Here is a 27,285-nt window from a genome sequence, read left to right on the forward strand (position 1 = left end):
ACATCAAGTTACTTGCCTTTGTAGGAAGGTAGGAGTCTTTTTTTGTGGGAAGTAGTCTCATTAAGCTTCATAATGTTGAATGTGACATCTTGCGCATTTACCCTCACGTATTGGTCTTATGAACTGTGTACAGTATTATTTTTGTTGTTGACTGAAGTACAGTGCTTGCTTCTGTGCTTGGCATAGTTTCCTTTTAGATGTTAGATTAGAACCAGAGTTATTTGTTGTTGTATTTCATTGTCACTTAGTCTTTCTGTGGTATTCATGAATAGTTGAAGACTTCGAAAAGGAGAGCAGCGTAACACTTCCAAGCAGGCTAATACCCTGGATTACATAAACCTAGTATATTGCATGTGCACTTGCCCCTTTCTATTAGACCACTTTCCCTGAAATTTCCATAGCCTGGCATTTGAGATTTGTTAGTAGCAATCCTTTTTATAATTTAAAACTGCAGTGCAAAAGAAATTGTACTTTGAAACACAGCCTCTAGGTTGAAAGGGCTGTACCTCAAACATTACTACTAAAGCACATATACAACCTAACCACAGGAACTCAAGGCTTGATGTACCTGAATAGATTATGGGTCAATTTAGTCCTATGTGCTGTCAACTTATCCAGTTTCATGTGCTCTAGAGGAAGGCCTAAAATCTTCATAACAGTGGTGCCCACGCTTTTCTTGTTGCACCCCTCCCCCCTTACCGGTAATGGACTCTGTCTGCTCGCTTCCCCCCCCGGCCTCTCCCCCCCCCCCCCCCCCGCCCCGCGTTACTGCACAGTTGGCTCAGCGAAGGAGCTTGGGCTGATGACGGAGCTGGGGTTGAACTGGGGATGGGGGAGGAGCTGGGGCTAGAGGTGGAGCTGGCCTGGGGGTGGAGAGGGAATGAGGGCAGAGCTGGGCTGGGGGTGGAGTAGGGGGCAGCATGGAGCTGCAACTGGAGCTGGGCTGGTGGCAGTGTGGAGCTGGGGCTGGGCTGAAGATGGAGTTGGACTGAGTGGCACTCCTTCCCTGCCCCCTGTGGGAGTTGGCCCATGTCCTCCTCCCGAATGTTCCTCTGTACCCCCCATATGGGGGCATGACCCACGGTTTGAGGACTACTGCTTTATAATGTACCCAATGGTACTATATCATGTGAGAAATTTTTTCCTGATCCCATTATGCCCAAACCATGAGAATTAATAGCTCTTGCAATTTTATCCTAATTCAGATGACAGATTACATTGAGGCACTTTCTCCTCTTTCGGTAACCTTCTAGAAGAAAATTAAAGATCCAGTGGCCATCTTGGAAGATGAGTGCTGTAGTTAGGCTATTTAAGAGGAGAGCTGCTTTCTCAGTAAAATATTCTGGAGTGGGATTTTGGCCTATCTTCACTTCCACTGAAGTGAGTTGGCATGAGTGGGAGTGGAGTTAAGTTCATTACACCCTTAGCGTCCCAAAAATGTGTGAGAACCACTGAATTCATATTGTATGCTGTGTTTTACCTATACAGTTAACACATTACTGGTGTCAAACTCGCTCACTTCTCTGAAATGTTCTGTGGGATACCCTGAGAAAGGAAAGTAATGAATAGAACTAATAAATGAAGATAACTTGACTTTGGATCTTCTGTCATGGGAACAATACCGAAAATCTAATTCCAAGAGCAAGAGTCTTTAATATAGATCATTGGTTTTCAGACAAATCAGGACAAAAGATTTTAAATAGGGTAAAGAAGGTGAATGTGTTAACTTCTTGTTTTGTTGAGTTTTAGGGCATTTCATTTTTTGTTTAATTAAAATATAATGAGAGAAGAATGGTGGCTGGGAAGGAGAGGGACAGAAATTGTATTTCTAAATGCATGCCAAGTTTTAAATTATCATAATTACCAGGAGACAGTGTAAGCAAGGAATGAAGTAATTGCCTATTTTCTAAGAAGTGAGCGTTCAGGTTTGAAGCATTACTAAAAGCTAGTGCCTTTTATGCATCTCCAAAGTTCCACAGCAACATTTCTTTTGACACTACCGTAGGAGATGTGTAACAACAGCTCAGTTACTTCAAAGTAATAGCACTTATTTGTATTTCTCTTAGTGAATGACAAAAATCATAAATATTTTTCTTTCTCCTTTTTATAGTAACAAACATTTACCAAAAAGAGGGCAAAAACTTCACTGGAAACAAGTTGAAATTGAGTGGAAATTTGCAAACAGTCTCTAAACAAACTAAAGATGCAAACAGAAATTAAGTATGACTTAAAGCATATGTGATATGACAAAAGGCACAGACTTAAACTTTCGTGCATCTTTGGGGACCCCTTTTATTATTATTTATTATTTATTATTATTATTTGCAGTTGCAAAGCTGCTGTCTTGTATTTCAGACTCAGTTATTCTGCTCCTCCAGCTTTTCGTGGATTAATATACTATGTTTCCTGAATATGTTGGCAATGTTTCCTCTGAGCTTCAGCAACCATACGTGATTGCTAATTGATTTTGTTTGAATGTAGAGCTGCCTGTAATTGTTAGCATAATTTCTGATTGCATTACTCCTTGAAACACATTGCCTGCTAGGTGGATTTTTCTTTGAGAGATACTTTCAGCGCTCTACATGAGTACAACTACATAGTTTCCTTTTTATTTTTTCCAGTGACCTGATTTAGAATTACTGTTTGGAAAACCAGAAAGTATGCTGAAGTATAAATAAATGAACATGAAGTTAAGAAACAGAACTGATTAGGAATTTTAAAACTGTGTGTTGTTGACGGAATCCTGAGGTTAGATGCCTTCTCATGGAAACTTTACCAAAATGTTGTGTACTGGATATTGCCTACTTGGGGGTTGAAATCTGTCTTTGTGGTTAAACTCCATCTTTGGTATGTTCTTGTGTTCACTATGGGCTTGATTCTGCGACCATTATTTGTGCTGAGTGGCCTGTATGGACTACTCACATGAACAATAGGGACTACATAACATCAGTGAGGGTTGCAGGGTTAGGCCCAGAGATAAATGTTAATTTGATGGTCGGCTGTCATGAATAGGCTGTCATCACAGGTGGACAAAGCAGGCTTCCCTGAGAAGTTGGCCATATAGGATAATGTCTCCTAAACAGATTTGCATTGTCTATGCTAAGTTCTTATTAGGAGAACTTTGAAATGTGGCTTTTTTGAACAGCTTTCCAATATTTTTAAGAAGTTTCAGATATCTGAGATTTCTTGTTTGCTGGGCTCTGGAAAGATGCTCTTGCTTATCCTATTGTAAAACCAAAGAAAATGCTGTACAGTAGAACCTCAAAGATACAAACACCAGAGTTACAGATTTACTGGTCAACTGGAACCAGAAGGAATCAGGCAGCAGCACAGACAAATAAATAAATACATTAAAAAAACAACCCCACCCCTCTCCAGCAAATATTGTACTGCCTTCGGGGTTTGGGGAGGACTCAGGGCTCCAGATAGGGGTGGGGGCTTCTGCCCCTCGGGAGCATCAGGGCTTTAGCTGTGGGTGGGAGCACTGCGGCTTGGGGCTTCAGCCCTGTGGCTGCGCTCCCAGTTTTAGCCTCGTGAGGGGCAACTCTGTTCCTCAATGGGCCAGCCGTGGCCCAACCCAGTGCATGCATGCTGCCTTGGGAGCCACCGCTTCAGGGCCAGGCGACAGGCTGCCACTTCCCCCCCTGCCAGCGGTAACCAGACTTTTAGTGTCTGGTCAATATATCTGACCAGACACTGCCCAATTCCTTTTTTGACTGGATTCTCTAGTCAAAAACCAGACACCTGGCAACCCTAGCGGGGCACCAGGGCTCAAGGCTTCAGCCCCATGACTCTGCTCCCGGTTTCAGCCCTGACTACCCTCCCCCCCCATCTCACTCGGAGCTCTATCCCCCCCACACATACCCTGCGGCTGTAGCCCCAAACCCTCCCCTCCCCTCCCCTCGGCTGAAGTCTCATAACTTCTTGTTCAGAGTTATGGAACATTTCAGAGTTACGGACAACCTCCGTTCCCGAGGTGTCCATAACTGATGTTCTACTGTATAATGTAACTAAGGGCCAGATGTGTGGATTTCACCTGCTTTTGTTTTGTTTTGTTTTAAAAAAAAAGGTCACTGTTTTGTGATTAGTTCTTCTGGAGAATGTGTGTTAGGGAAGATAGAGAGGGGCCCTCTACATCCTTGACTGCTTTACAGACCCTCTGTCTTAATTTTCCCCCTTCTTCCTTGCCCATCCTTGATATAAGCCTGTTTTTTGCCACTCTTCCATGTTGAACAGTACCATGCTCCACAAGTAATCCCATGAAAACCAATGGGACTACTTGCTGAATAGGGAACTAGCCAACATAATTAAGGGTAGCAGAATGACCTTTATTTCCCATCCTCAAGTCTTCTCCGTCCCCATTCCCTCAACGTTTTGAAACTGTTATCCTTTTGCCTTTGCAGCTTATGAATGCCACTTCTTTGACTTTGCTAGTCACGCCTCTGACTAGTTAAAGTGCAAATCTGTTCTCAGTGGTAGCTGATGACAGAACAAGGAATAATGGTCTCAAGTTGCAGTGGGGGAGGTTTAGGTTGGATATTAGGAAAAACTTTTTCACTAGGAGGGTGGTGAAGCACTGGAATGCGTTACCTAGGGAGGTGGTGGAATCTCCTTCCTTAGATATTTTTAAGGTCAGGCTTGACAAAGCCCTGGCTGGGATGATTTAGTTGGGGATTGGTCCTGCTTTGAGCATGGGGTTGGACTAGATGACCTCCTGAGGTCCCTTCCAACCCTGATATTCTATGATATCTACTCTATTCCTTTCTATATGCTGAATACAAAGAAGTCTCAGCACACCCAGCTCTAGCGAGCTAGGAAGTTGGGTCGGAGAATGGAAACTGTAGCCAGTGCCATTCTGTGCAACCATGCAGAAGGTCTGTGCCACCCCACTGACACAGTTTGATAGTTTATGAATAGTAATGTGTTAAATTTTGTAATGAAATATATATAATTAGCTGGTTGTAAAATTAGAGACCAACATTAAGATCAATGTGAGACTCTCACTACAAATGTTAACACTCAACAGTGTTAGTCTCTGGGCCAAAATGTGAGCAAGCAGGAACTGGGTTTGTACAGAATGCTGGGATTGTGCTGATCTTCTGAAGGTGCCCCCTTTGGGGACAGATTCAGTCAAGATGCTTGGGTCTAGTTACTCTTCTACGTCACATGCATTTGTGCTCTGAATAGTTATTTTAAAACACTTTGTGGGATGTAGCATATGAAGGCATTTTAAGTAGACAATCATTTGTTTGGGAAAATCATGTTTCTCTTTTGGAGGACTCTTGATGCGAATCCTTGTCACTTTGCTTTACTTTCCCTAAACATTTGTTTTCTGTAATATAAAGGGACACTGTCACGTAGTTCAGGTCCATAATTTAACTCACTGTATGATTTGGCATAAAGTGGCCCCATCATTTAAAATATTTAAAATCATCACTCTGGTGCATAGGTATTCACTCCACCATTTGGATTGCTCTTGTTCTAAGTAATACTAGCTGTGGTGCCATCCAACAGCATCACTTTCTACCCATAGACTGCTTTTGTAGACAGCAACAATTTAGCAACTGTGCCATTCTAGTTGGTCTTCTCAGTGCTACAAGGATATTCCTGTCCGTCCTCCCAAAGCACTGGCTCTGACCTGTCAGGCTGGATGCATGCTGGCCAAAGAGCAGCCTTGCATGGCAGAGGCTCCACCTGATTCCCAATCCTTACCTCCCCCAATTAAGGTCACACTTCAGAGCAGCTGGGGTAGGACTTTACTGCCTTCAGTATAAAGCAAAACACAACTTTAATAAACTCAATCTTTTAACATTTTTTTCACCCGAGGAGATTCTCCAAACAAAGAGACTCAGTGACAAGTTAGTAGACACCCCCCTCCACTCCACCGCAGCCCACCCCCCCCCATTATGGTTTGCACATATTTTCACCTGCTTCCTCAGCAACATCTACTGCACTCCACATGCTGAAAAAGAATGAGCAGTGTGGTTCTAATATGCTGCATTGCAAAACTAACGATCTTTCAGAAAAATCTGATGTTCTGTCACTGTTTCACATGGAGTAATATCGCATATTATGGTATTCTTGCTTGCCCACTGCACACTCTCACTGAGTTTGATTCACTTCTTCTTTAGGAAGCTGGAGAAAGTAGGCAAAATAGGCAGAATTTCAGATCTGTGCAGTATGACCAGAACCACTCTCTGAATTTGATTATTCTTTTTAAATAATCAAAATATACTTTGAAAGGCTGTCATGCTAATTATTTTATGATCAAATTTTTTAGTTGTAGTTCATAAAGGCCCCAGTGTTTTACAAATACAGATAGACACCACCCTTGCCTCAGAGGGTTTACAACACACTGTCTAGCCATCTGCATGCCCCTAGATCAATGATTCTCATCTTTCTCTGTATTGGAGTCTCCCCATATTAGCGTCATGGGAAGGGCAGCATGGTTGTGACCGCCAGGTTAAGAATCTCAGTTGCAGATTTAAGTTTAGCCCTTCTAGTAATTAATCCTTATATCCAGATCAGATTTCAACATTGTAAGATTCTTTAAAGCCAGCAGGATATAACCAAGAGGCTTATGGGTCAAAAAAAAATTTTAACCTTAAAATTAATTATAATCTGCTGTTGGAAAATTCTGCAAATTGTGATGTGCAGATAATTTTAAAAGGTCTGATTTTTGGTGACTACTACAAAATCATTGCCGCATCTGTTAACTTAAAATTCTTCTCAGAGTAACAAACAAGGAAGTAAATGGAAAGGCATCCCGTTTAGCCCTGTTCGAATTTTCTCTAAGTATAAGACAGCCTCTTGTACTCCCTGTTAAACCTTCATAATAGAATTTCAAATTCTGGAAATTTGATCTCTTGAAGGGTAACAGATGCAGTCTTTCCCTCTTTTGTGTTAAACCCTATTCCCTTGCTTTTCACTTTTTCTTCATTTGAGCGTTCTTTCTACATCCATCCATCTTGTCATGTTAAGGGAAGGACCAACTAGAGTTCTTTATTCTGACTTTCTCCACCATGACTTCCTGTTTCAGACCCACCAATAGTGGTGTACTTAGTAAATCAAATGTCTTCCAACTTAATGCAGAAGAGCACTATAACATAAATATGGAGCGGAAAGTCGGACATGAAATGAGAATTGATGAAAGACTCATTTACATGGCTTGACAACAGCCTTTTCCTGAAGGTTATTTTCAGCATTGGCTCAGGAAATGTATTCCTAAAACTCTTTGATACATTTCTTTAGGTCTTACTATGGCAAACATTTCACCTTATCTAATCGTTTGTATTATGTATGTGAAATAAAAACACATTTGAGTTGGATTTTGACATAAAAATACATTTTTGAAGTGTTAGGAAAGAGTAAGGCCAAAATTTTGACTTAAAATGTAATTTTGTTCATATTTTAATTCAGTACATTTTAGTCTCTCTGTCTGCATGCAGAAATTACCAGTTATTTTAGTTGTACTTGATTATGCACATCTAACTACAGTATTACAATATTGTACATATTGTACACATATATTATGTGTCTCTAATGTGTGTAAAAAGCGGGGGAGAGGAGAGCATGAGTAGGTCCAACATTATGAGAAATAACTGAGTTGTTTTTAGTGGTCCATGTGTTTGGCTTGAGCCAAAGTGTGTCTCATCAAGTATCTTTGTGTGCCACTCAGGGAGCTATGTCAGCTGATACTTGTACAAACAGCACTGCTTTTAAGAGTTAAGTCACTCCATGTTTGTCTTTGATTTAATTAACTATTCTTTTCAGTACTATTCAGCTATTTCTTTTGTTGGCTATTGTCCGAAATGTAAAATTTCAGAGAGCCACAGATTTAAGGTTACTTCCAAACTATGTGTCACATTTCTTGAAGGGAGATGATATATAAAAATAGTGATCCATAAACACAGAATAGTTTTTGTGGTTTCATTTTTTGGGACTTGGGTTAATTCTTATTTCAGAGGATGAGGATTTAAGCACCAGGCCTTCATGATACCCTTGATGCAGTAAAGTAGCTTTTATGTTTTAAGTATATATTGTTAAGAGCTCATGTTCTCATTTCGTATGGTTTCGTTCCCTATCTGAAGGTGTTGTGCTTGAGATTTCAGCACAGACTGTTACAACCTTCTAAAATTCTACCTACAGTGAGTAACTTGTTTGGTTTGTTATTTAGCTGGCTGGCAAGTAAAATACTACTTTTTTCCTTGGTGTCAGTTATCGTAAAGGACAGGCAAATATATTTTTTGTATTGGGCTGGTAAATTTTCATGACAATTCAGAAAAGCTGGTGTGTTAGTGTACTTCTAAACTGCAACTAGGAGCCTGCCTCCTTGCCTGGGTAGACAGACTCATGCTAGCACCACTCAAGCGAGTGCACTAAAAATTAGTGGTCTGGCTGGTGGCTTAGGCTAGCCACGTGAGCTTAGAAACAAGCTGCTGCCCATGCTGCAATGACCATACAGCAATTTTAGCACACTAGCTCGAACAGAACTGGCTTGAGTGTGTCTGCACTGTGAAGCACACTGCTAGCTGCAGTGTAGACATACCCATAGGTGGGAAAATCATGGTTTTAAGTTAGCTCTGTGTTTTAGAGGTCTTGTTTTTTGCTCTTGAGTTTCTAGTTGCTTTTTTTCCCCCCTTCCTCCTCTAAGATCTTCTTTTTTAGGGGTCTGTGACCTCTGACATAAGAAATGTTGATATGCAATGAGTTTCTATCTGTACAAAACTAGAACGAATCTTCATACACCTGTTATTAGCAAGGAAGGCAAAAATACCAGTACTTCAATACTTCTCACAGAGACCTCTCTGCCTTTAACACCAAATGGGGGGTCCCTGTTGGCCACAGTCACCTATGGTAGCAGGAAAGCCCCTGCTTGCTTCAAGAGGCGAGGTAGTGGACTCCCTAACAGCTTCATATGGATGGCCCCAAAGTAGTGGAGGTATTTATTAATTCTAATAGGAGACAGCCACACTGCAAGGGTCCCTCCAGGAGAAGTGTGCCTGGAGATGGCCTTTAACTGGCCCTAGTGAGGGGAAGATCTGGGTATGGAGGATCTACGCTCTGTGCAGGTCTGGAGGCAATGATATAGGTCACTCTCTATTTTGTCATTGCATATTGAATTTCTGGTAATCATGCTTGATGTTGCTTCAGCCATATCATGTCAGATATGCACATTGTAACATGCATATATTTTGGCATGCTTCATTACAATGGCTCCTGTGGAGTTGTTTCAGTGTACCATGGCTGTGGACTCTGCTTTTCATGGTTTGTGCCATGATGCTGAGAGGCTGAATTGGAACACCTTAGGACACACAGTTTTGGCTTAGATTTACATTTTGTCAACATTCTCTTACTGTACGTAAGTTTAATGACTTTATTCAGAAAGGGTGTTAGTTTAAAAAAGAATCTTGTCAGAAATTAGTTTTAACTGAGATTTTAAAATATGTTTCTTGTATGTAGAGCATGGAACATCCGAGACATGCATGCATATTTATGTTGAACGCTCCAAGAAATGCATAGAGGAATCATCAATCAGAGCTCTAACAGAAAAATGAAAAATGCTTATGCAACTACAGGAGGATGACAGCCTGCTATGAGAGTTGTCATTATGTACTTCTGGAAGCCGTAGCTTGTATTTGATATCTGAGTTAAATAGCAGGGATAAAAAATACCGTTAGTTTGGTTTTAGTTTTCCCTTTTTAAAAGATTTTTCTTTCTTAGGAGTTTTTAAAGGCAATGCAATAATGCAAGTGCATATATATGTGAGGTATGATGATTTAAAAAGTGGCATAGTAAACATTTTATACAAGTGCATAACCACCAAATACGCATCAATCCAGAAGAGATCTGAGAGAGAGAGAGAAATGCCACAAAACATTTATCTAGAGTGGGGAGACAACCCCCTGCAAATCCCCACTGAAGAAAGAGGATGTGCAGTGTCCCTGATCTGAGGTCAAAAATAAAGTCTGCTAGTTAAAAAGACAAGATTATGTTCTAGTTTCTCTACTGTGGGATTCTTGAAGTTTTCTAAAAGGGTAATTATCAAAACTGCCATGGTTTTTATGGAAAATTCCAAAGTAATATCCAAAATCAAATTGCTCAGGTGCTTGATTTCCCCCTCCACCCATTCCGGTCATGCTGCTTGAAGGATCTCTGAGACCTTGTCTACACTGCCATTTTACAGCACTGCAACTTTCTTGCTCAGAAAAAACACCCCCCTGAGCACTGCAAGTTTCAGCACTGTAAAGTGGCAGCGTAGACAGTGCACGCTGGTAGCTGCCCCCCTCATGGAGGTGGGCTTTTTTTAGAGCGGGGTGCCGCGACTACACAGCCATGTTAAATCGCTGTCACTGCAGCGCTTTAGTGTTGCTAGTGAAGACATACCCTAAATGTTCATGCACTGTACTCCTGCACTCCTTAATCCCTTCTGTCACATTCTTTCACAGAGAGGAGAGACTGGACCCCACAACAGTAAAGATAGCGTGAATCCTCACGGCTGCCTTGATCTATTTCTTTTAGAAGAAATCTTCTACAGAGGTCTTTCTATCCTTCAGCGCTCTAAGTGTCTACAAAGGCAGAGCTCAAACCACTTTTCAATGAAACTCGGAATTGTAAACTTAGTGGCAAAATAAAGGGAAGATCAAAATTATCTGATTGGTTGCGTTGTGCTTTGCCATAATGTCAAGCCAACAAAACTATCTCACCTATTACCCTTTGTGCTGGGGCAAGTCCCACTGATACAAAGGGCTCACTCTATGGACTTGTCTTCGCTGCAGTATTAACTCATTGTTTACTGCTTGTTATAGTTTGAGCTTTGCCCCTAATCTAGTCCTTTTCCACACACGCAAATCTCTAGCTCTAGTTAAGTGGGGCCTTAAACTCCAGCTAGCTGGCCCACCCAGATGTAGGTGGAAGCTTGAGTGCAGCTGATGATCAAGCTGGTAATGCAGTGGGGATACAGTAGCCTGAGTTGCAACAACTCATCAACTACTAATTCAATCTGTGTAGCCCTAGTGTTGTTTCACAGTGTCTGCTGCTTTCACTTGAGCTAGCCTGTCTTGAACCAAGTAACTTAAGTGTACCGACTCTAGCTAATAGGTGCAGTGAAGACAAACCCTATGGCCATATCTTTGATGAAAAAAGAAAAAAAAAAGAGGGTGGTCGGGGTTACTAACAGCTATCCTCCTCTAAAATCCTAGAGGAGACCAGTGCTAGCACTAAGCATAAGCAGACTAAGCAATTGCTTCGGGCCCTAAACAGTTTATGGGGGGTCCCCTATTTGCTTTTTTATGGTTTTGCAGGGATGGGGCAAAAATGTTCCTGCTTAAGACCACAAATGGACTAGCACTGCCTCTGGTGAAGACAATGCATTTTAGTTATCCTGCAGTGAAAAACCCATGCCTTTTTTAGCAGTGAAGACAAAGCCTAAGTAACTTGTATGCAGTGACATGACTGGTTCAGGCAGAGAACCTAGAACGTCAAACAGTTACAACAGTCCCCATTAGGACTCAAACACTCTGTCTGGAGAGGAAAGAAGTGGTCCTAAGGTGAGCTCATTCTAGAGACTGGGAGTGGTTGGGTCATTACAAAATCTAAACTTAATTTCCCCAATACTAATTTCTCTCTACTGTTACTCATGCCTTCCTGTCAACTGTCTGTAATGGGCCACTCTTACCACTTCAGTAGTTATTTTTCCTCCTTTGGTATCCTGCTGTTAATTGATGTGTCTCATTAGACTGATCTCACACTTGGTAAAGCAACCCCCATCCTTTCATGTATTTATACCTGCTCCTGTATTTTCACTCCATGCATCTGATGAAGTGGGTTCTAATCCACGAAAAGTTATGCCCAAATAAATTTGTTAGTCTCTAAGGTGCCACAAGGACTCCTCATTATTTCTGCTCATTCTTTCTGTGTATCGTCATTAATGCTTAGCGGTTACCGGTGTTTTAAAAATAATGAAGATTAATAAATCATGTTGTAGCAGATACAAATATACTGTACAGCAAAAGACACAAAATAAGACAGATCTGGGACAAGACTTGTTGAGTGATCTCTGTGACTTAGAGTGGCAGACTGTGATTCTGAATGAATTGGGAGCTGAGACCAAAGTTCTCATTGGCTGTAAATATGGCTCAGTGCATTTTTTTTTAAAGGCAGGGATAAAGTTATAGTATCAGTTCAGCTATATGTATTTTCTACTTAACTTTTCTTTTAGGATTCTTTCTGTTTATTTTCAATCCTGGGCCAAATAACCTTTTTCCGATATCTGTAAATGGAGGCACAGGATATCAGGGGACAATAATGTGGGAAAGAAACTCATTCTGGAGGGAAGGACACTGTCTTCAGAATTCAAAGGCAGCAGTAAGGGAGGATTAACCGTCTGTCCAAAGCTTGGTGCAGTTGGCCCTTCTCCAAAAGGAGGTGTGGTGTAGGCTGGTGTGGGTATGAAGAGAGTTTAAAGAACTGAAGAGTGCTAAACATGGATACAGAAGGGGAATAAAAAAACAAACCAACCCTGAGTTCGAGGAGAGGCAGGATGATTAAGGCTCTGGACTAGAACTTGGGAGATGAAGGTTCAGTTCCCAGCTCTGCCCTGACATTTTTGCAGCCTTGGGCAAGTCATTTAATTTCTCTGTGCCTCAGTTCCCCATTGTTTAAATGGGACTGTTAATACTTCCACTCTGCTGCCTGTTTTGTCTATTTAGATTGCAAGCTCTTTGGGGCAGGAAATGTCTCTCATATGCCTAGCTTAATAGCGCCTAAAAGTGAGGCCCTGGTTTGATCTTGATTGGCACCTGTTTTATCATAATACAAATTAAAGGCAAGGCTGGATGTCTGCCTCAAGCTGATATTTAATTTCAGCCAAAATGGTGTAGCTGTTTCCCACACTAAGGCTAGGGAAAAAACATTCTGGTGACTTTTTATTTGGAGAGCTCCTACGCTTTGAAGGAGGGAACTGTAATGTAGTAGAGGTTGTCCTTTGTGTCAGGGGCCAGTCCCCATTAAAGTATATCCAAATTTGCCTAAGTTACTAGCCTTTGAAAAATTGTAGTTCGCACATGCTCAGCAGAGACTTGCTGGAGTTTAACCGCTGAAATCCATGAAGATTCTGCCCTCTTTGAGCATTGTCCATTCTCTCACAGCTCCTACATGTGATTGGCCTGAGCATGCACCATCCCCACAAAACAGCAGAGCATATTCCAGCCCGGGGCTACAGAATTGAAGCCAGAAGTTCTTTTAATGTAGCCTTTGTGTATAATTATAAATAAGTAAAACTTTTATTAAAACTAGGGCTGTTGATTCATCGCAGTTAACTCACATGATTAACTCAAAAAAGTTAATCGTGATTAAAAAATTAATTATGATTAATTGCAGTTTTAATCACACTATTAAATTATAGTGTACATTGAAATTTATTACATATTTTTGTATGTTTTTCTACATTTTCAAATATATTGATTTCAATTACAACACAGAATACAAAGTGTACATTGCTCACTTTATATTTTTTATTACAAATATCTGCACTGTAAAAATGATAAAAGAAATAGTATTTTTGAATTCACCTCATACAGGTACTGTAGAGAACTGTCATCTCTTTATCATGAAAGTGCAACTTCCAAATTTAGTTTTTTTTGTACATAACTGCACTCCAAAACAACACAGTATAAAACTTTAGAGCCTACAAGTGCACTCAGTCCTACTTCTTATTAAGCCAATCACTAAGACAAACAAGTTTGTTTACATTTACAGGAGATAATGCTATCAGCTTCTTATTTACAGTGTCACCTGAAAGTGAGAACAGGCGTTCACATGGCACTTTTGTAGCTGGCATTGCAAGGTGTTTACGTGCTAGATATGCTAAACAGTCATATACCCCTTCATGCTTCAGCCACCATTCCAGAGGACATGCTTCCATGCTGATGACGCTCATTAAAAAAATAATGCGTTAATTAAATTTGTGACTGAACTCCTTGGAGAAGAATTGTATGTCTCCTGCTCTGTTTTACCTGCATTCTGCCATATATTTCATGTTATAGCAGTCTCAGGTGATGACCCAGCACGTGTTGTTCGTTTTAAGAACACCTTCACCACAGATTTGACAAAACGCAAAGAAGGTACCAATGTGAGATTTCATAGCATCATAGACTTTAAGGTCAGAAGGGACCATTATGATCGTCTAGTCTGACCACCTGCACAACGCAGGCCACAGAATCCCACCCACCCACTCCTGTAACAAACCCCTAACCTATGTCTGAGCTATTGAAGTCCTCAAATCGTGGTTTAAAGACTTCCAGGTGCAGAGAATCCTCTAGCAAGTGACCTATGCCCCATACTGCAGAGGAAGGTGAAAAACCACCAGGGCCTCTGCCAATGTGCCCTGGAGGAAAATTCCTTCCTGAGCCCAAGTATGGCGATCAGCTAAACCCTGAGCATGTGGGCAAGACTCATCGGCCAGACACCCAGGAACGAATTCTCTGTAGTAACTCAGATCCCGTCCTATCTAACATCTATTTCTAAAGATAGCTATAGCACTGGACCCAAGGTTTAAGAATCTGAAGTGCCATCCAAAATTTGAGAGGGACGACATGTGGAGCATGTTTTCAGAAGTCTTAAAAGAGCAAGACTCCAATGTGGAAACTACAGAATCCAGACCACCAAAAAATCAACCTTCTGCTGGTGGCATCTGACTCAAATGATTAAAATGAACATGCGTTGGGTCCACACTGCTTTGGATTGTTATTGAGCAAAACCTGTCATCAGCATGGACGCATGTCCTCTGGAATGGTGGTTGAAGCATGAAGGGACATATGAATCTTTAGCACATCTGGCATGTAAATATCTTGTGACGCCAACTACAACAGTGCCATGCAAACGCCTGTTCTCACTTTCAGATGACGTGAACAAAAAGCAGGCAGCATTATCTCCTGCAAATGAAAACAAACTTGTTTGGTCTGAGCGATTGGCTGAACAAGAAGCAGGACTGAGTAGACTCGTAGGCTCTAAAGTTTTTCATTGTTTATTTTAAATGCAGTTACTTTTTGTACATAATTGTACATTTGTAAGTTCAACTTTCATGATAGAGATTGCACAACAATACTTGTATTTGGTGAATTGGAAAAATACTATTTCATTTTTTGCCATGCAAATATTTGTAATAAAAATATAAAGTGAGCACTGTATATTTTGTATTGTTGTAATTGAAATCAATATATGTGAAAATCTAGAAAACATCCAAAATATTTAAATAAGTTGTATTCTATTGTTTAACAGCATGATTAATTGCAATTTTTTTAATTGCTTGACAGCCCTAATCAACACTTATTTAAAATACTAAACCAACTACAGATATGATTTATTTAATAAACTATTAAAATAAAGAGACAAGTTTGAGATTTGCGCACACAGCGAATTGGGTGGAAAGCTGTAACCAGGATGGAGTTGACATGGATGTACTTCACAGGGAAAAAACTTATGTGCAAAGCATTTGGCACTATAACCATAACATTTTCAGGTGCGTTGTTTATGGCGGTGCTTAAAGTTTAGAAGTCCATAAGAGATTCATACTGACAAGCAGTTTTTGTTTCGTGCCAGAATTGCGTTGTCATAATTTACAAAGAATTGCCACAGTATCTCTTACCTTCCATTTTTTGTGTGACATAAATAGTGTTACAGGTTCATTTATTGGTTGTCTTACTCAGCAAGCAATAAGAAAAATCTAGTATTACCATTTTAAATAACCATTAAAATGCTACGTTATCAGACAAATCCAACATTCTTAAGATTATGTAAATAACAAAAAGTTGAACCACATCTATCTATAGACGGCTGGCTCACATGATATGGCAGGATATTCTTACTCAAGGAACAGTGTGATGAGTTAGCAGTGAGGTGTTTCACATGACTGATAATGCAGAAGTTTCTCGTACCAAAAAGCATATTAATGTTGGGGCCCTGGGCAAAGAATATCTGACAAAGAGGAAACAAGATCAGGATGGATATTTTGGGAGAGAGTAGGATTACAGAAGTCTGTGCGGATGCTTAACACAGAACAGAAAAAACTACTCCATGAAGAAAGCTTTGACATAAAATTGAGTTATTAGGGGGAATTAATACGTGGTGGCGGAGTTTTTAAAAAGAGGATAAGAGGGTAGAAAAAGAGAAGAAAATTATGGCACATGGGCAGAGAAGCTAAAATGGCCATGAGGCATACAATTGAGGCATACGATACAAGGGAGAGTAATTTTCTAAATGAAGTTGCACTCAAATTTCATTAAAAAACTTATATGTATAGGACTGTCTTGAAGATGTGATTAAGGTACCAAATCCATTAAATTCAAATATTGAAATCTTCAAATCTCTCGGGGGGGGGGGGGGCTGATCAAAAGCACATGGAAGTATTTTCATTCTGAATGGGCTTGCCATTGGGTCCATGAACACTCGAGATATTTGTGTCTACAAAAGTTGCTAAATGGGGATTGATTTTCGTTATTCATCTGTAGAGAAGTATCATCCCAATGTTAAACAACTGAGGTAAAAGAATATGAAGGGTTATGTGTTGCGCAGTGACCCACTGAGCTGGGGAAATGGGAGTAGCATGATGAATGGACTGTAAAGATGAATAGGAATTACTCTGAGACACTATGGCAGCTGGGATGGCTATCGCTTTTTTGTTTATAACTAAAATGGCCATAAGAAACATTCCTGGAGCACTCTTCTGTGTCCTGATGGTCTCAAAGAGACCTTTAGAACTAGAACAGATACTCTTGACTTTCCTATACACTCAAGAAGCTGAGATGTATCTACAATCTGAGGCATGTTCCAAAATACAATGGATGACAAAAAGGATGTGTTTCTAATATGGTTATTTATATTATTGTACAATTTAAACTGCTTTTTTTATATTTGGTATAAATTGTGTTATAAATGTTATGTCCATTCTTTTTCTCATTGATGAAGGATCCAGACAAACCTTTGTCCAAGGGGGAAATTTAATATAAGTGTACCACGGGATTGAATTTGGTAATCTTCTCAAAATGTGAAGGACTCTGACCCCTTCAAAGTGTCCAGTGGTGACTTGGGCAGCCCTGCGATCATAGAATTTCAAGAAACCTATGTTTAAAAGTTCTCAATCTCATTTGCTATAAAACATGTAATTTATCTTGCAGCGTTATTTTGCTCTACCTTTGAGATAAACTGATCAGTTCAAATTACATTTTACATAAAGTCAAGAAATTATCTGTCACATACTGTAGCTTGAATATTGAGGACTTTGGATAAATTACAGTAAAAACATAAGGACTGAAATTTTCAGAGCTACCTAGAGGGATTTCAAGCCTCCAGATTCCCTGTGGATCTTCGAAAATCTCATCCAAGAAGTAGAGCAAAATATTTTTAGTACAGATTTCCCAGTTTGACAGAATTATACCATATGCAGGGCATCTGGGTAGAAATATGGAGGGATTTAGACCACAATCTTATGACAATAGCATGTTACCTCTTGGTTTTGGCACAGAATAAAACAATTTCTTGTTTTCTGTTCTCAAGAGCTATAGATATGCTGTCTGTCACAGTTTTGGGGTAACTGCACCTTTAATCCCCTCTGTAGTCTGTTTCAGGAATGCCCACTCAGGCCTCTAGTTCTCACCTTTCTCTGAGCAGGGATCCACATCCCTCTCCCTTCTCTTTGGACTTAAGCTATAACTCCTCTGAAATTCGTGTTGCTTCTCTTGGCAGGTCTGACTAATGACCAGCCCCTGTTCTTTTGTTTCTCTCCAAGAGCGATGACCAGTGAATGACAGTGGTCATGAGTAACATAACCACATTCTTCTTTCATTTACTTGAGGACAAAAGCATCCAGAGAACATATAAAACAATAAAAGGATCTAAACGCTTTACCAACAGCTCTACATCAGTCCTATGGAAACCCTGGCAGGTTCAAGGTCTTCCAAGCCTTCAGCAGGGTTGGGTATCTTCTACACAAAAGGTCATCTGTTTTTTTGCATCAAAATGAAGGCACCTCTGCCAGGTTAAACTCAGCCTTCTATACCAAAAGCCCTTTCTTTGTCTCCTTGGGCCTCTGAATCTGAACTTGTATACGCAAACCATCTTAGGGGTGATATTTCTCTAAAGCAGTTCACGGTCCCAAGGACTGCAATAATCTCTCTCCCCCCCTTGCGCACTCCCCCCACCACTGTTTTAAGTTCCTGGAGGTGCTGTGGTAATCCTCCCCCAGGTAGTTACTGTAGCCCACAACAATCGTCCCCAAAGATACTGTTTGGGATGGAATGAGACACACAGTTTTAAGAAGCGGGAACAATAGAAATATCATTTGACTTAACTACACCCATGGTTTTTATTTCAGAAGTGTATAACGTTGTTCTAGACTCTGCTGTGTGAAAGCCTAACTCTGCAAAGTTCTGAGCACCAATGTGATCTTATCCAACCCTCTGGACTTAGTATCGGTGGCTAGACACTCCACCTGCCATACAGAGCTCTTTAGTATGATGGAGTCAAAACCTGTGGGCTTCAAGCCCTGCCCATCCTGTGATGGACTAATCCATTTAAAAGGCAGGCACAGTAGGTACTAGTTCTGTCTAGGAGAGTCGCACATACCTAGCAGATGCTTACTTTGCCTCACGTTTTCTAGGCAGATGTGGAAGTATTCACCCCTACCCAGGCTTCTTGGTCACATCAGCAGTACAGGAGAAATTGAAGTGTCCTTGGGGGTACTCTTGGACTAAAGGCCCAAAACAACTCAGCCTCTTTGGATGAAAGTCATATTCTTCTGCATGTGGCAAACTGCCAGGCCTTACTGGCCAAGTATGAGTTCCTAACCTGAGACCAAGTGACACGCTTCCTCACAAAGCTTCTGCAAGACAGCAAGAGGAACTAAAAGATAATTAAGGAAAGTCAGCTGGTGGCCAGGTTGGCACTACTCATTGCAATGTATGCCTCCAACACCATTGCAAAGTCTCTAGCCACCATGGTAATGAAACACAGTGTGATGGCTCAAAGCATTGGGTATCGCACGAGAGGCACTGGCCGCTGTTCAAGACTCACACTTCAAGGGCAAAGAGCTATTTAGCAGGCAGACAAACAGCACTCTGCACTTGCTGAAAGACTCAAAGGCCACCTTATGCTCTCTAGGGATTTATATCTCAGTGCTGTACCATAAGCCTTACTGCCCTCAGTCCCAGTTGAAGCCATGGGTGCCGTCTCACAAACACAGGCATCTTGAATACTGGGCCAGGAAAAGGACAAGATAAAACAGAGGGCACAGCCTTTCCACTTCCTCAACAATGCACCCCAATCCTACAGCATGCCAGTCAACTTGACAGCTTGGTCGAGAGCCCATCCAATCCAGTGAATGAGCACTACTTTCAGAATCTGCCTCCCTCCATTCCACCAGGCATGATCAGTTGTAACAGGATGATCATTGCCCCTGGCTCTCCCATCCAGTTCCACTCATTACCCCCTATACACACCTCTCCTCAGGGAAGCCTGCTGCAATCAGAAGTGGCCTTGTTGCTTCATCTAGGAGCCATAGAGGAGGTTCCAACAGAATTCAGGGAAAGAGGCAGCTTCTTCTGATATTTCCTCATTCTGAAGAGGAAAGGAGGTCTTCATCCTATCCTAGAGCTGAGGAGACTGAACCAACACCTACACTGTCCTGACGTTCAAGATGGTAATGCTTGCCTCTCTCATCCTGTCTGTCCAAGCTCAAAACTGGCTCATCTGTTGGAGGAAAGGAACTACACAGTATTCAGAGCTTTATAGTATTACCTTAATAGGACTAAGCCATTTTTGCTGTCTCCCAGCTTCTTTGTAGCTCATTCTGGCCAGGGCATCTCATCACAAAGAATCTCCAAGTGGAGGCATGCAATGCTATCAGTTGGCTGATGAGCCCCTCTCTTCGGACATCAAACCACACTCACTAGAGCATCTTTTGCTTGCTTCCGAAACGTGTTGATCTCTGAGATCTGCAAGGCTACAACATGGAGTAACCTGCTGACTTTGATGAAATATTATGTCCTTGACATGGCTGCCGGGATAGATGCCAAGTTCAGGAGAGTGGTACTTCATTCATTGTTTGACTGATTCAGCTGGCGCTCACTGCCACTGTCCTGAGGGTATGCTGCTGGCCAGCCACCAACACTGGGATGGTGCGTCCCATATGGACATACTCAAAGAAGAAAGAATGGTTACTTACCCTACGGTTAATGTGGCTCTTTGAGATTTATATAAATGTGGATCACAGGACTTGTGCTCCATCCCCACTTTTTGGAATCCTCACCAGCTTGGGTTTTGAATTGTGAGGGTATGAGGGAAGTTCATGAGAGGCACAGGTTACGTGCACAGCCCTAATGGATGCTGATGTACAAAAACATCCAGTGTCACTTACATGAGGCATGTACGCAACTACAGTGGGATCCTTGCTGACTGTAACATCTTGAAGAACTCCAGGTACTGTAGGGTAAGTAACTGCTCTTTGTCCATGTCCATTGGAGTAAATGGGACAGGAGGGCATTCAGTACCTTGCTGGCTTTGAAAGCTGATCCGATGAATGGTGTATTGATTTGGTATAACTTGAAATTATTAACTACTTAATTCCATAGTTGAAAATGTTGCTATGCCTTTATCTTTCTCTCTCTCTCTCTCCCTCTCCCTTCTCTACCTACCCCGCCACCAGGCTAAAGTAAATTGGCATGTTTCTGTGTGAGTTTATCAGAGTGTTTTAGACTCTGAACTCTGTTCTTATAAGAAGCTGCTTAGTAGTTTTACAATAGTCTGTTTGCCATTTGTATCTTCCTTGCGCTCTCTTTCCTCGTGAATTTTCTTCCTGTGAAACATTCTTAAGGCCTTTACTGAAGATGTCAAGGTAGGTTAGAGGAGGGGGGTAGTTCATAGGATCAGCATGCATACTTGTCGCACAAAATCTCTACAAGTTACAAATATGGCTAAAATTAATGAGAACTGAGACCTCCTGAGACTGAGACTATTAATGAGATAATGCATGTACAGCTAAAGAGCCTAATTATATTTTATAGTTTTGACAGTTGTCTAAAAGGGATATCACTGTTTTTATTTTCATTGATTTTATGGATCACCAAAATGTACATTGTACAGCCCCCCCCACTTTTATTTTTTAGGAAAGTGGGTATGTATTGAACTGACTCCCTGTGACATTAGTTTCAACCTCATGTAACTATTTAACTAGTGCATGCCTTAATAAACAAGACTGAACATTTATTTAAAACAAAACCCCCAAAACAAGGTTGTCAAACTGAGCATCATGTACAGAACGAACCCCAGTGTCATTAGAGAGAGAGCAGAGCAAAACAGAAACAACAATGACTATCTCCCTTTATCGCTCTGGACACATGAAATAAATATATTATTTATATATACACGCTAGCAAGAGGGGATGGAATTTCAAGTTTTGCCCTGGATGATGGCAAAGATAAACGCTGGCATCTGTGAAGGGTGTAAAGAACATAAAACCCTTTTGACTATTTTATTTGTATGGCACTCATCTGCTGTGGCAATGAACATTGTGTAAATACCAGTATAGATACAGCATTCCAGAATCATTAGGTCCTCTATGGAAAATCCTGTTCTATCTTCTCCAGGGCTCTCAGCACTTCTAGTAGCAGTTAGCCTCATTGCTCTGATGGATAGTTTTTCAAAGAAAAATTAAAAGTTATGCTAATATAAACCAAATATGTATTTTGGGTTTTTTTTTTCCCTTGTAGGACATCAGAAGATCACAGTGATTCCAATGCGTTGATGGGAGAGGTTCAATCAGATGAAGAGATTATCAACAGCTCTGATGAGGAAGATGACACAAATTCTGATTCTAGCAAAGGGGAGCTTGATCTTCAAGAATATAAGCAGGTGTATTTTGATTTTTAAAGCTGTGCTTAGTGTTTTTTAGTTTCCCATATAGTTTGTAAAGGGAATTTGGGGAATATTTACATAAGAGATGTCTTGTTGTATAAATGTAAACCATCATTTTTCACATGCTTTTTGCGTTTGAAAAAAAACAGTAATTTTTTTTTAAAGCTTCATACTTGCTGTGGATTCACAAATGTCCTTGATGTGAAGAACCCATGTTTAGAAATAGTCATAAAAAGTGTGCACTGCTCAGTCCATTAGTTATTCTTAATGCCTCAAAGAGTTGTGGGCCTGTAGTCCTACACACCACGCACCTGTATATGTAGAGTTCCACAAACTGAAGTAAAGTGCAAAAGAGTCAAACTTGACTGCTTTGTCTGCATGTTTTAGACTGCACATTTACTAAAGCTCTTAATCTCATGCTCTGGACCTTTGAGTCCCAGAGTTTCCTGCTTTCTGCAGGGTGAACTGAAGAACATTGGAAACTGATTACCAGGAGTGGAAAACAGGTCACTAGAACTGCTGAGGCCCTTCCCAGTGCCATCTCATTGGTGTTAGGAGCATGGGCAGATGAAACTATTGTGATATAGGAGTCTTCCAGCCAACTGTTGAGGAAGGAAAGGCTACTTTTCAGTGACAATTTCTGGTTCAGTGGAACAACATTCTTGAAGTTGCATGTCCAGCCACACAAGCCTTTCAAATCAGTAAACTGTCTTGGGGTATGTGCGCACTCCACAAATTATTAGCTTCCTTGGACTGAAACATATGAGATCCTGCCTTTTAACCAGTGCTCACTGCTCCTTTCCAATGACCAGAGTAGACATGGGGCCCAACCTTCGCCCTGTTTTGGGGATAGTGTAGGATTCCTGTTTCTTGGATTTAAGAGTCACTACTCTGGCCCACACTACTCTGCTTTCTTGATTGTATCTACTCCATCAAATGCAGAGGCACCCATTAAAGAGGGTTTTCTTCTCTCTGCTAGTCCTGGTTACCTAGCTGGCACATTACCCATTTAAGCGCCTCAATTCAGTGCCTTCAAAGTGATGAGGTACAGTGTTCCTTTTCCTGATCTCCACAAGATCCTTCTTAGCAGGCTTGTTCTGCTCCAAGTGCCCTGGAGGCACCTTAGCCATAATGCCTAGGTTCTGGTTCTCTCTTCACTGCTGTGTGTGCTGGATGGCATGTCTTTGGAAGACACTCCCTATGTGATTTTCCCTCTTCCCATCCCTCCTTCAAGCCAAGGGTGACTGGGTAATAAAACAACCTTTTTGAATCAGTTGATGATCTGGAGTTTCATCTCCTTTCCTAGGGGCTTCCTTTGTCATCTTTTCTTATAAGTATTAGAGGTTTCTGTCAGCTTCCCAGCACCCCTGAAATCTGCGTGGCTGTAGATTCTGGCATTGGCTTTCCTTCAGACCTGCGGGGACTGCTGATTCTTCATCTCCTTACAGGGCAAGTATCTTTTTGCGCTGTGGTGGAATGTTATGTCAGACGCCTGCCTGCCAAGGAGAACTAGATATAGGATTTCCTGTTGCCAGAAAAAAAAGAGCTCCAAGTTCAACAAGGTGAATGTGTTGTGCAACAGCTTTGAATTTCCTCATATTTTTCTGCTAGTGCCCTGAAAGCTTGATCTTAATAAATCAACTTTTCACTTGAGTAAGTTGGGGTGTGGGGGGAGTCAGCAGCATAGTCTGTTCTTGTGTAGCTAACCAAAATTGTGTGTGGGTATATCAGCTAACATCCCAATGTAAATATCTTTCTCACAAGATTCAGAAGAGCATTCCTAGAAACACACAGCGCAATGCTACTTCGCTCATGAAACGTCTTGTTTCATAGAATATACTCTTGCCTTCATGTAACTCGGAATTGGTGGTGAACCATCTGGTTTTTAACTTGCTCATCTGGCCTGTGGCGCGTGGACTCTCACAGCTGCAGATTAACTTTACCAACAATCTGCCCCTTGCTTGAAACTTCTAACAGTTCCTGCAGCTGCAGGGGAAAATGAAACAATCTCTGCATTGGTAATCAGCTGTTTGGTGGGTTTTGTTTTTCTTGGAAAACATATCCAGTCTCTAATGATGTTTCTCACCCACAACAGCGGGTACAGTAAACAACTGCTGAGAAAGAACACCTCAGTTTTTACCCTTTTATCACCTGAAAATAGAAAGAACTCAAGGCCCAAAATTTGAAGACAATGCTTCAAATTCTCCTGCCTTCCAAATGAGTGTCTTCTGACTGAACAAACACCGTGTGGCATTTCCAGTGCCCGTTGATCTGAGAAAAATTTTCTAAATGGTGTTCAAAAAACAAAGGGGCAATCTCTCAGCTCATGCTTATTTTGCATTAGTATTTTACTACTGTTTAATCGTTACTTTTAAATTAGTTTGGAACTGTCAGTTATAGTGTTGCCAGTTATTGTCTTGCAAAATCACAGACTGCATGTGAGTTTATTCCCATAGTGTTAGCTATGCTCTCCATAAAGAGAGAGAGAAGGATGTACACCATATCCTTGTATAAATATAAATGTCCTGAATTTGGTTGGTTTTAGTGAATATTTCTAGACACTAATATGGGGGTTTTGCCAAATACAAACCTAATTGATAAGAATGGGAGAGCTAGGATTTCACTGCTGAAATCGTCTTGTTTCAGTGTAGTACAAAATACTAAGGCCTAGCTGAGGATTGTAGAAACTGCAATTTGGTTTCCAGCTCTCAGTAATTTATATGCTAGTTGCTCTTCAAAGGAGAACTGCAAGTACAGACCAAAACTTGCAGCATGAGTACTTTGGTCTAGCAATGCTACTAATGCCAGTAGGCACTAGTGGGAGACTATCAACTGAAAGTGAGGCCTCCTGGATTCTGTTCACAGCTGTGACCCTCATTTGTGTTGTGACCTTGAGCAAGTTGCTTCTCTGTGCCTCAAGTTCCCCATCTATAAAACAGGGCTGATACCTACATTTGTAAAGCGCTTTGTGGTCAGTGGATAAATGGCACTGAGTAAGTGCAACATGTTACTGTTGTTGTAGCTTCACTCATTCCTAGGGTTGCCAACCCTCAAAGATTGTCCCGGAGCTTCCAGGAATTAAAGATTAATCTTTAATTAAAGATTATGTCATGTGAGGAAACATCCAGGAATATGTCCAGCCAAAATTTGCCACCCTACTGGTTGGGTAACAAATTGCTCCAACATTCAGAATTTAACTTCTTAGATTTTGTAGTCCTGTAGCTTGATATCTGTGGTCCTTACCTTTTGTTTGGATTGGATAGTGCCTGGTATATCAGAATAACAAACATACAGTGTATGACTTCTGAAATTCTTAGAGATCAGCAAACCATATGAAGTGCCACTTGAATTATTGATGTAACACCATCCTACAATACTGATAGAAATGAAATCGCATGGGATTGCATCTGCATTACAATCACCTTTTTGAAATAAGAAAAGCAGTACTTGTGGCACCTTAGAGACTAACCAATTTATTTGAGCATAAGCTTTCGTGAGCCACAGCTCACTTCATCGGATGCTGTAGCTCACGAAAGCTCATGCTCAAATAAATTGGTTAGTCTCTAAGGTGCCACAAGTCCTCCTTTTCTTTTTGCGAATACAGACTAACACAGCTGCTACTCTGAAACCTGTCTTTTTGAAATAGGAAATGAAGCAATAAACCTTTCAAAGAGAAATGTTGCAACCTTATTTCAAATATCATTAACAAGTATGCAGCAATGTAATAAACACAGCTAAGGTTTTTAAGGTAAATCACTCAGTGTCTGGTCTTTTACTACTGTTCTGCATATGATGTCACCAGAACTTCAGCTTGATACTGTTTGTTCTCTGTGTTAAATACCTGCTTATCTATGATTTATTTTCATTTTATCTCTCCTTTAACTCCCCATTGTAATGGAAAACCTACATTGATAATAGACATAGTGCCAGCTGATAACAGCTAGGCCGGTGGCAAGCCAGGACTGCTACTATAGAGATATATTTAAAAAAGAAAAGGAAACTGTAAACACAAACTGTGCAAAAGCATCTTTGCACGCCTGTCATCTTTTCCTCATTTTGTTTGCTGCACCACATTCTTGGAATTGGTATTAAGTTTTGGCCCTGATCCTGCAAGCTGCTCTGTCTAGGTTCATTCCTCCACCCACATGGAGCTCCATTGACTTCACTGGAGCTCATCACAAGTCTATCACAAGGATTATCATCTCTGTGTTGTTGGGTGACAGCTTGCAGGCCTGGGGCTCAGATTGTAAATTCTTTGGTGCCTTTTGTACATGTTTGTACAGGATCTAGCACAATTGGACTGTAATGCAAATAATTCCACATTCCATTTTATTAGCCAGTATCTTAAATATTCATATTCCTGTATTTTTTTTCTGACTCGCATAAGACTGGGGATTCAGTATTTCACATTTATTTAGCACTTTTCTTTTTGAGGGATCCCATAACAATTAAAGGATTAAAATATCAGATGAGATAGCTGGGTGTGGGGGTTGGTTGTGAGAATTCTCATATTTTTGACTTTGGAAAAAATGAGAATTAATGGCATTCTAGTGTGATTGGATTCATTCAATCCCTGTGCTATCATATCATCATGTTGAGGGGTATGTATGCATATATTTGTGTGTCTGCATGTGTTTCAGGACTGAAATCTTATTTTACAAAGGTTATATTTCTTCTATACAGTAGACTTACTAGCTAAAGAAATCTGATTGTAGTTAATTTTAGTTCTTTTTTTAGATTTAATAAGGCAGATTCTCAATAGTTTACTTTTTTCTTTTCAAAGTAATACTATTTCCTATTACATTTTTGTCTTTATTAAAAGCATGAAAAAATTAGTGTTCATCTCTTGACAAATGTTCCTAAAAACCATTTGAGTTTACTGCACATGTGTATACCGTATTCACAAATGAGCCAATAAAATTGATGAATATGGATATAGAGTATTAACCACACTCCAGTTCCTTCAATAGCTGACAGCTGTCACTTTCAGTATGGGCTCTGTTGCTTTCCAGAGTTTCTAGACAGGGAGACTAGTGCTTATTTATAGATTAGCATTTACACATCATTCTATCCAATTCTAAATTCAATTTCACACAAATTAATCTCTAAATACCAATAGACTTTAGAGCAGTATAAAGTGATATTTTTTGTAGGAAATTTGGCTTGAAGTTGATCTTTGCTATTTGTTTGTGAGTACATAGTGTAACATGTAATTTTATCTGCAGAGCAAAGCAGCTGGAAAGAAAACGAAAGTTTACCATATTGCCAAGGAGATCATGAGCTCGGAGAAAGTGTAGGTGTTAATGCTAAACTCAAAATACTTATTCAGTTTATTTTAATTCTGCAGTTCAAATGTAATTATTTGCTTTTTATTACTTT

General features: G+C 40.6%; 1 protein-coding gene across 2 annotated transcripts in view; it reads left to right on the plus strand.

The window, feature by feature from the left end:
* Window positions 1-27,285, plus strand: part of FGD6 (FYVE, RhoGEF and PH domain containing 6) — a 104,024-nt gene that overhangs the window by 15,021 nt on the left and 61,718 nt on the right. For both annotated transcript variants that reach the window (XM_073327515.1, XM_073327514.1), the window contains exons 3-4: window positions 21,762-21,903; window positions 27,132-27,199. In XM_073327515.1, the coding sequence (XP_073183616.1) occupies window positions 21,762-21,903; window positions 27,132-27,199 (210 nt within the window). The remainder of the gene's footprint in view (window positions 1-21,761; window positions 21,904-27,131; window positions 27,200-27,285) is intronic.

This window comes from Lepidochelys kempii, chromosome 1 (assembly GCF_965140265.1).
Source record: "Lepidochelys kempii isolate rLepKem1 chromosome 1, rLepKem1.hap2, whole genome shotgun sequence".
Lineage (NCBI taxonomy): Eukaryota > Metazoa > Chordata > Testudines > Cheloniidae > Lepidochelys > Lepidochelys kempii.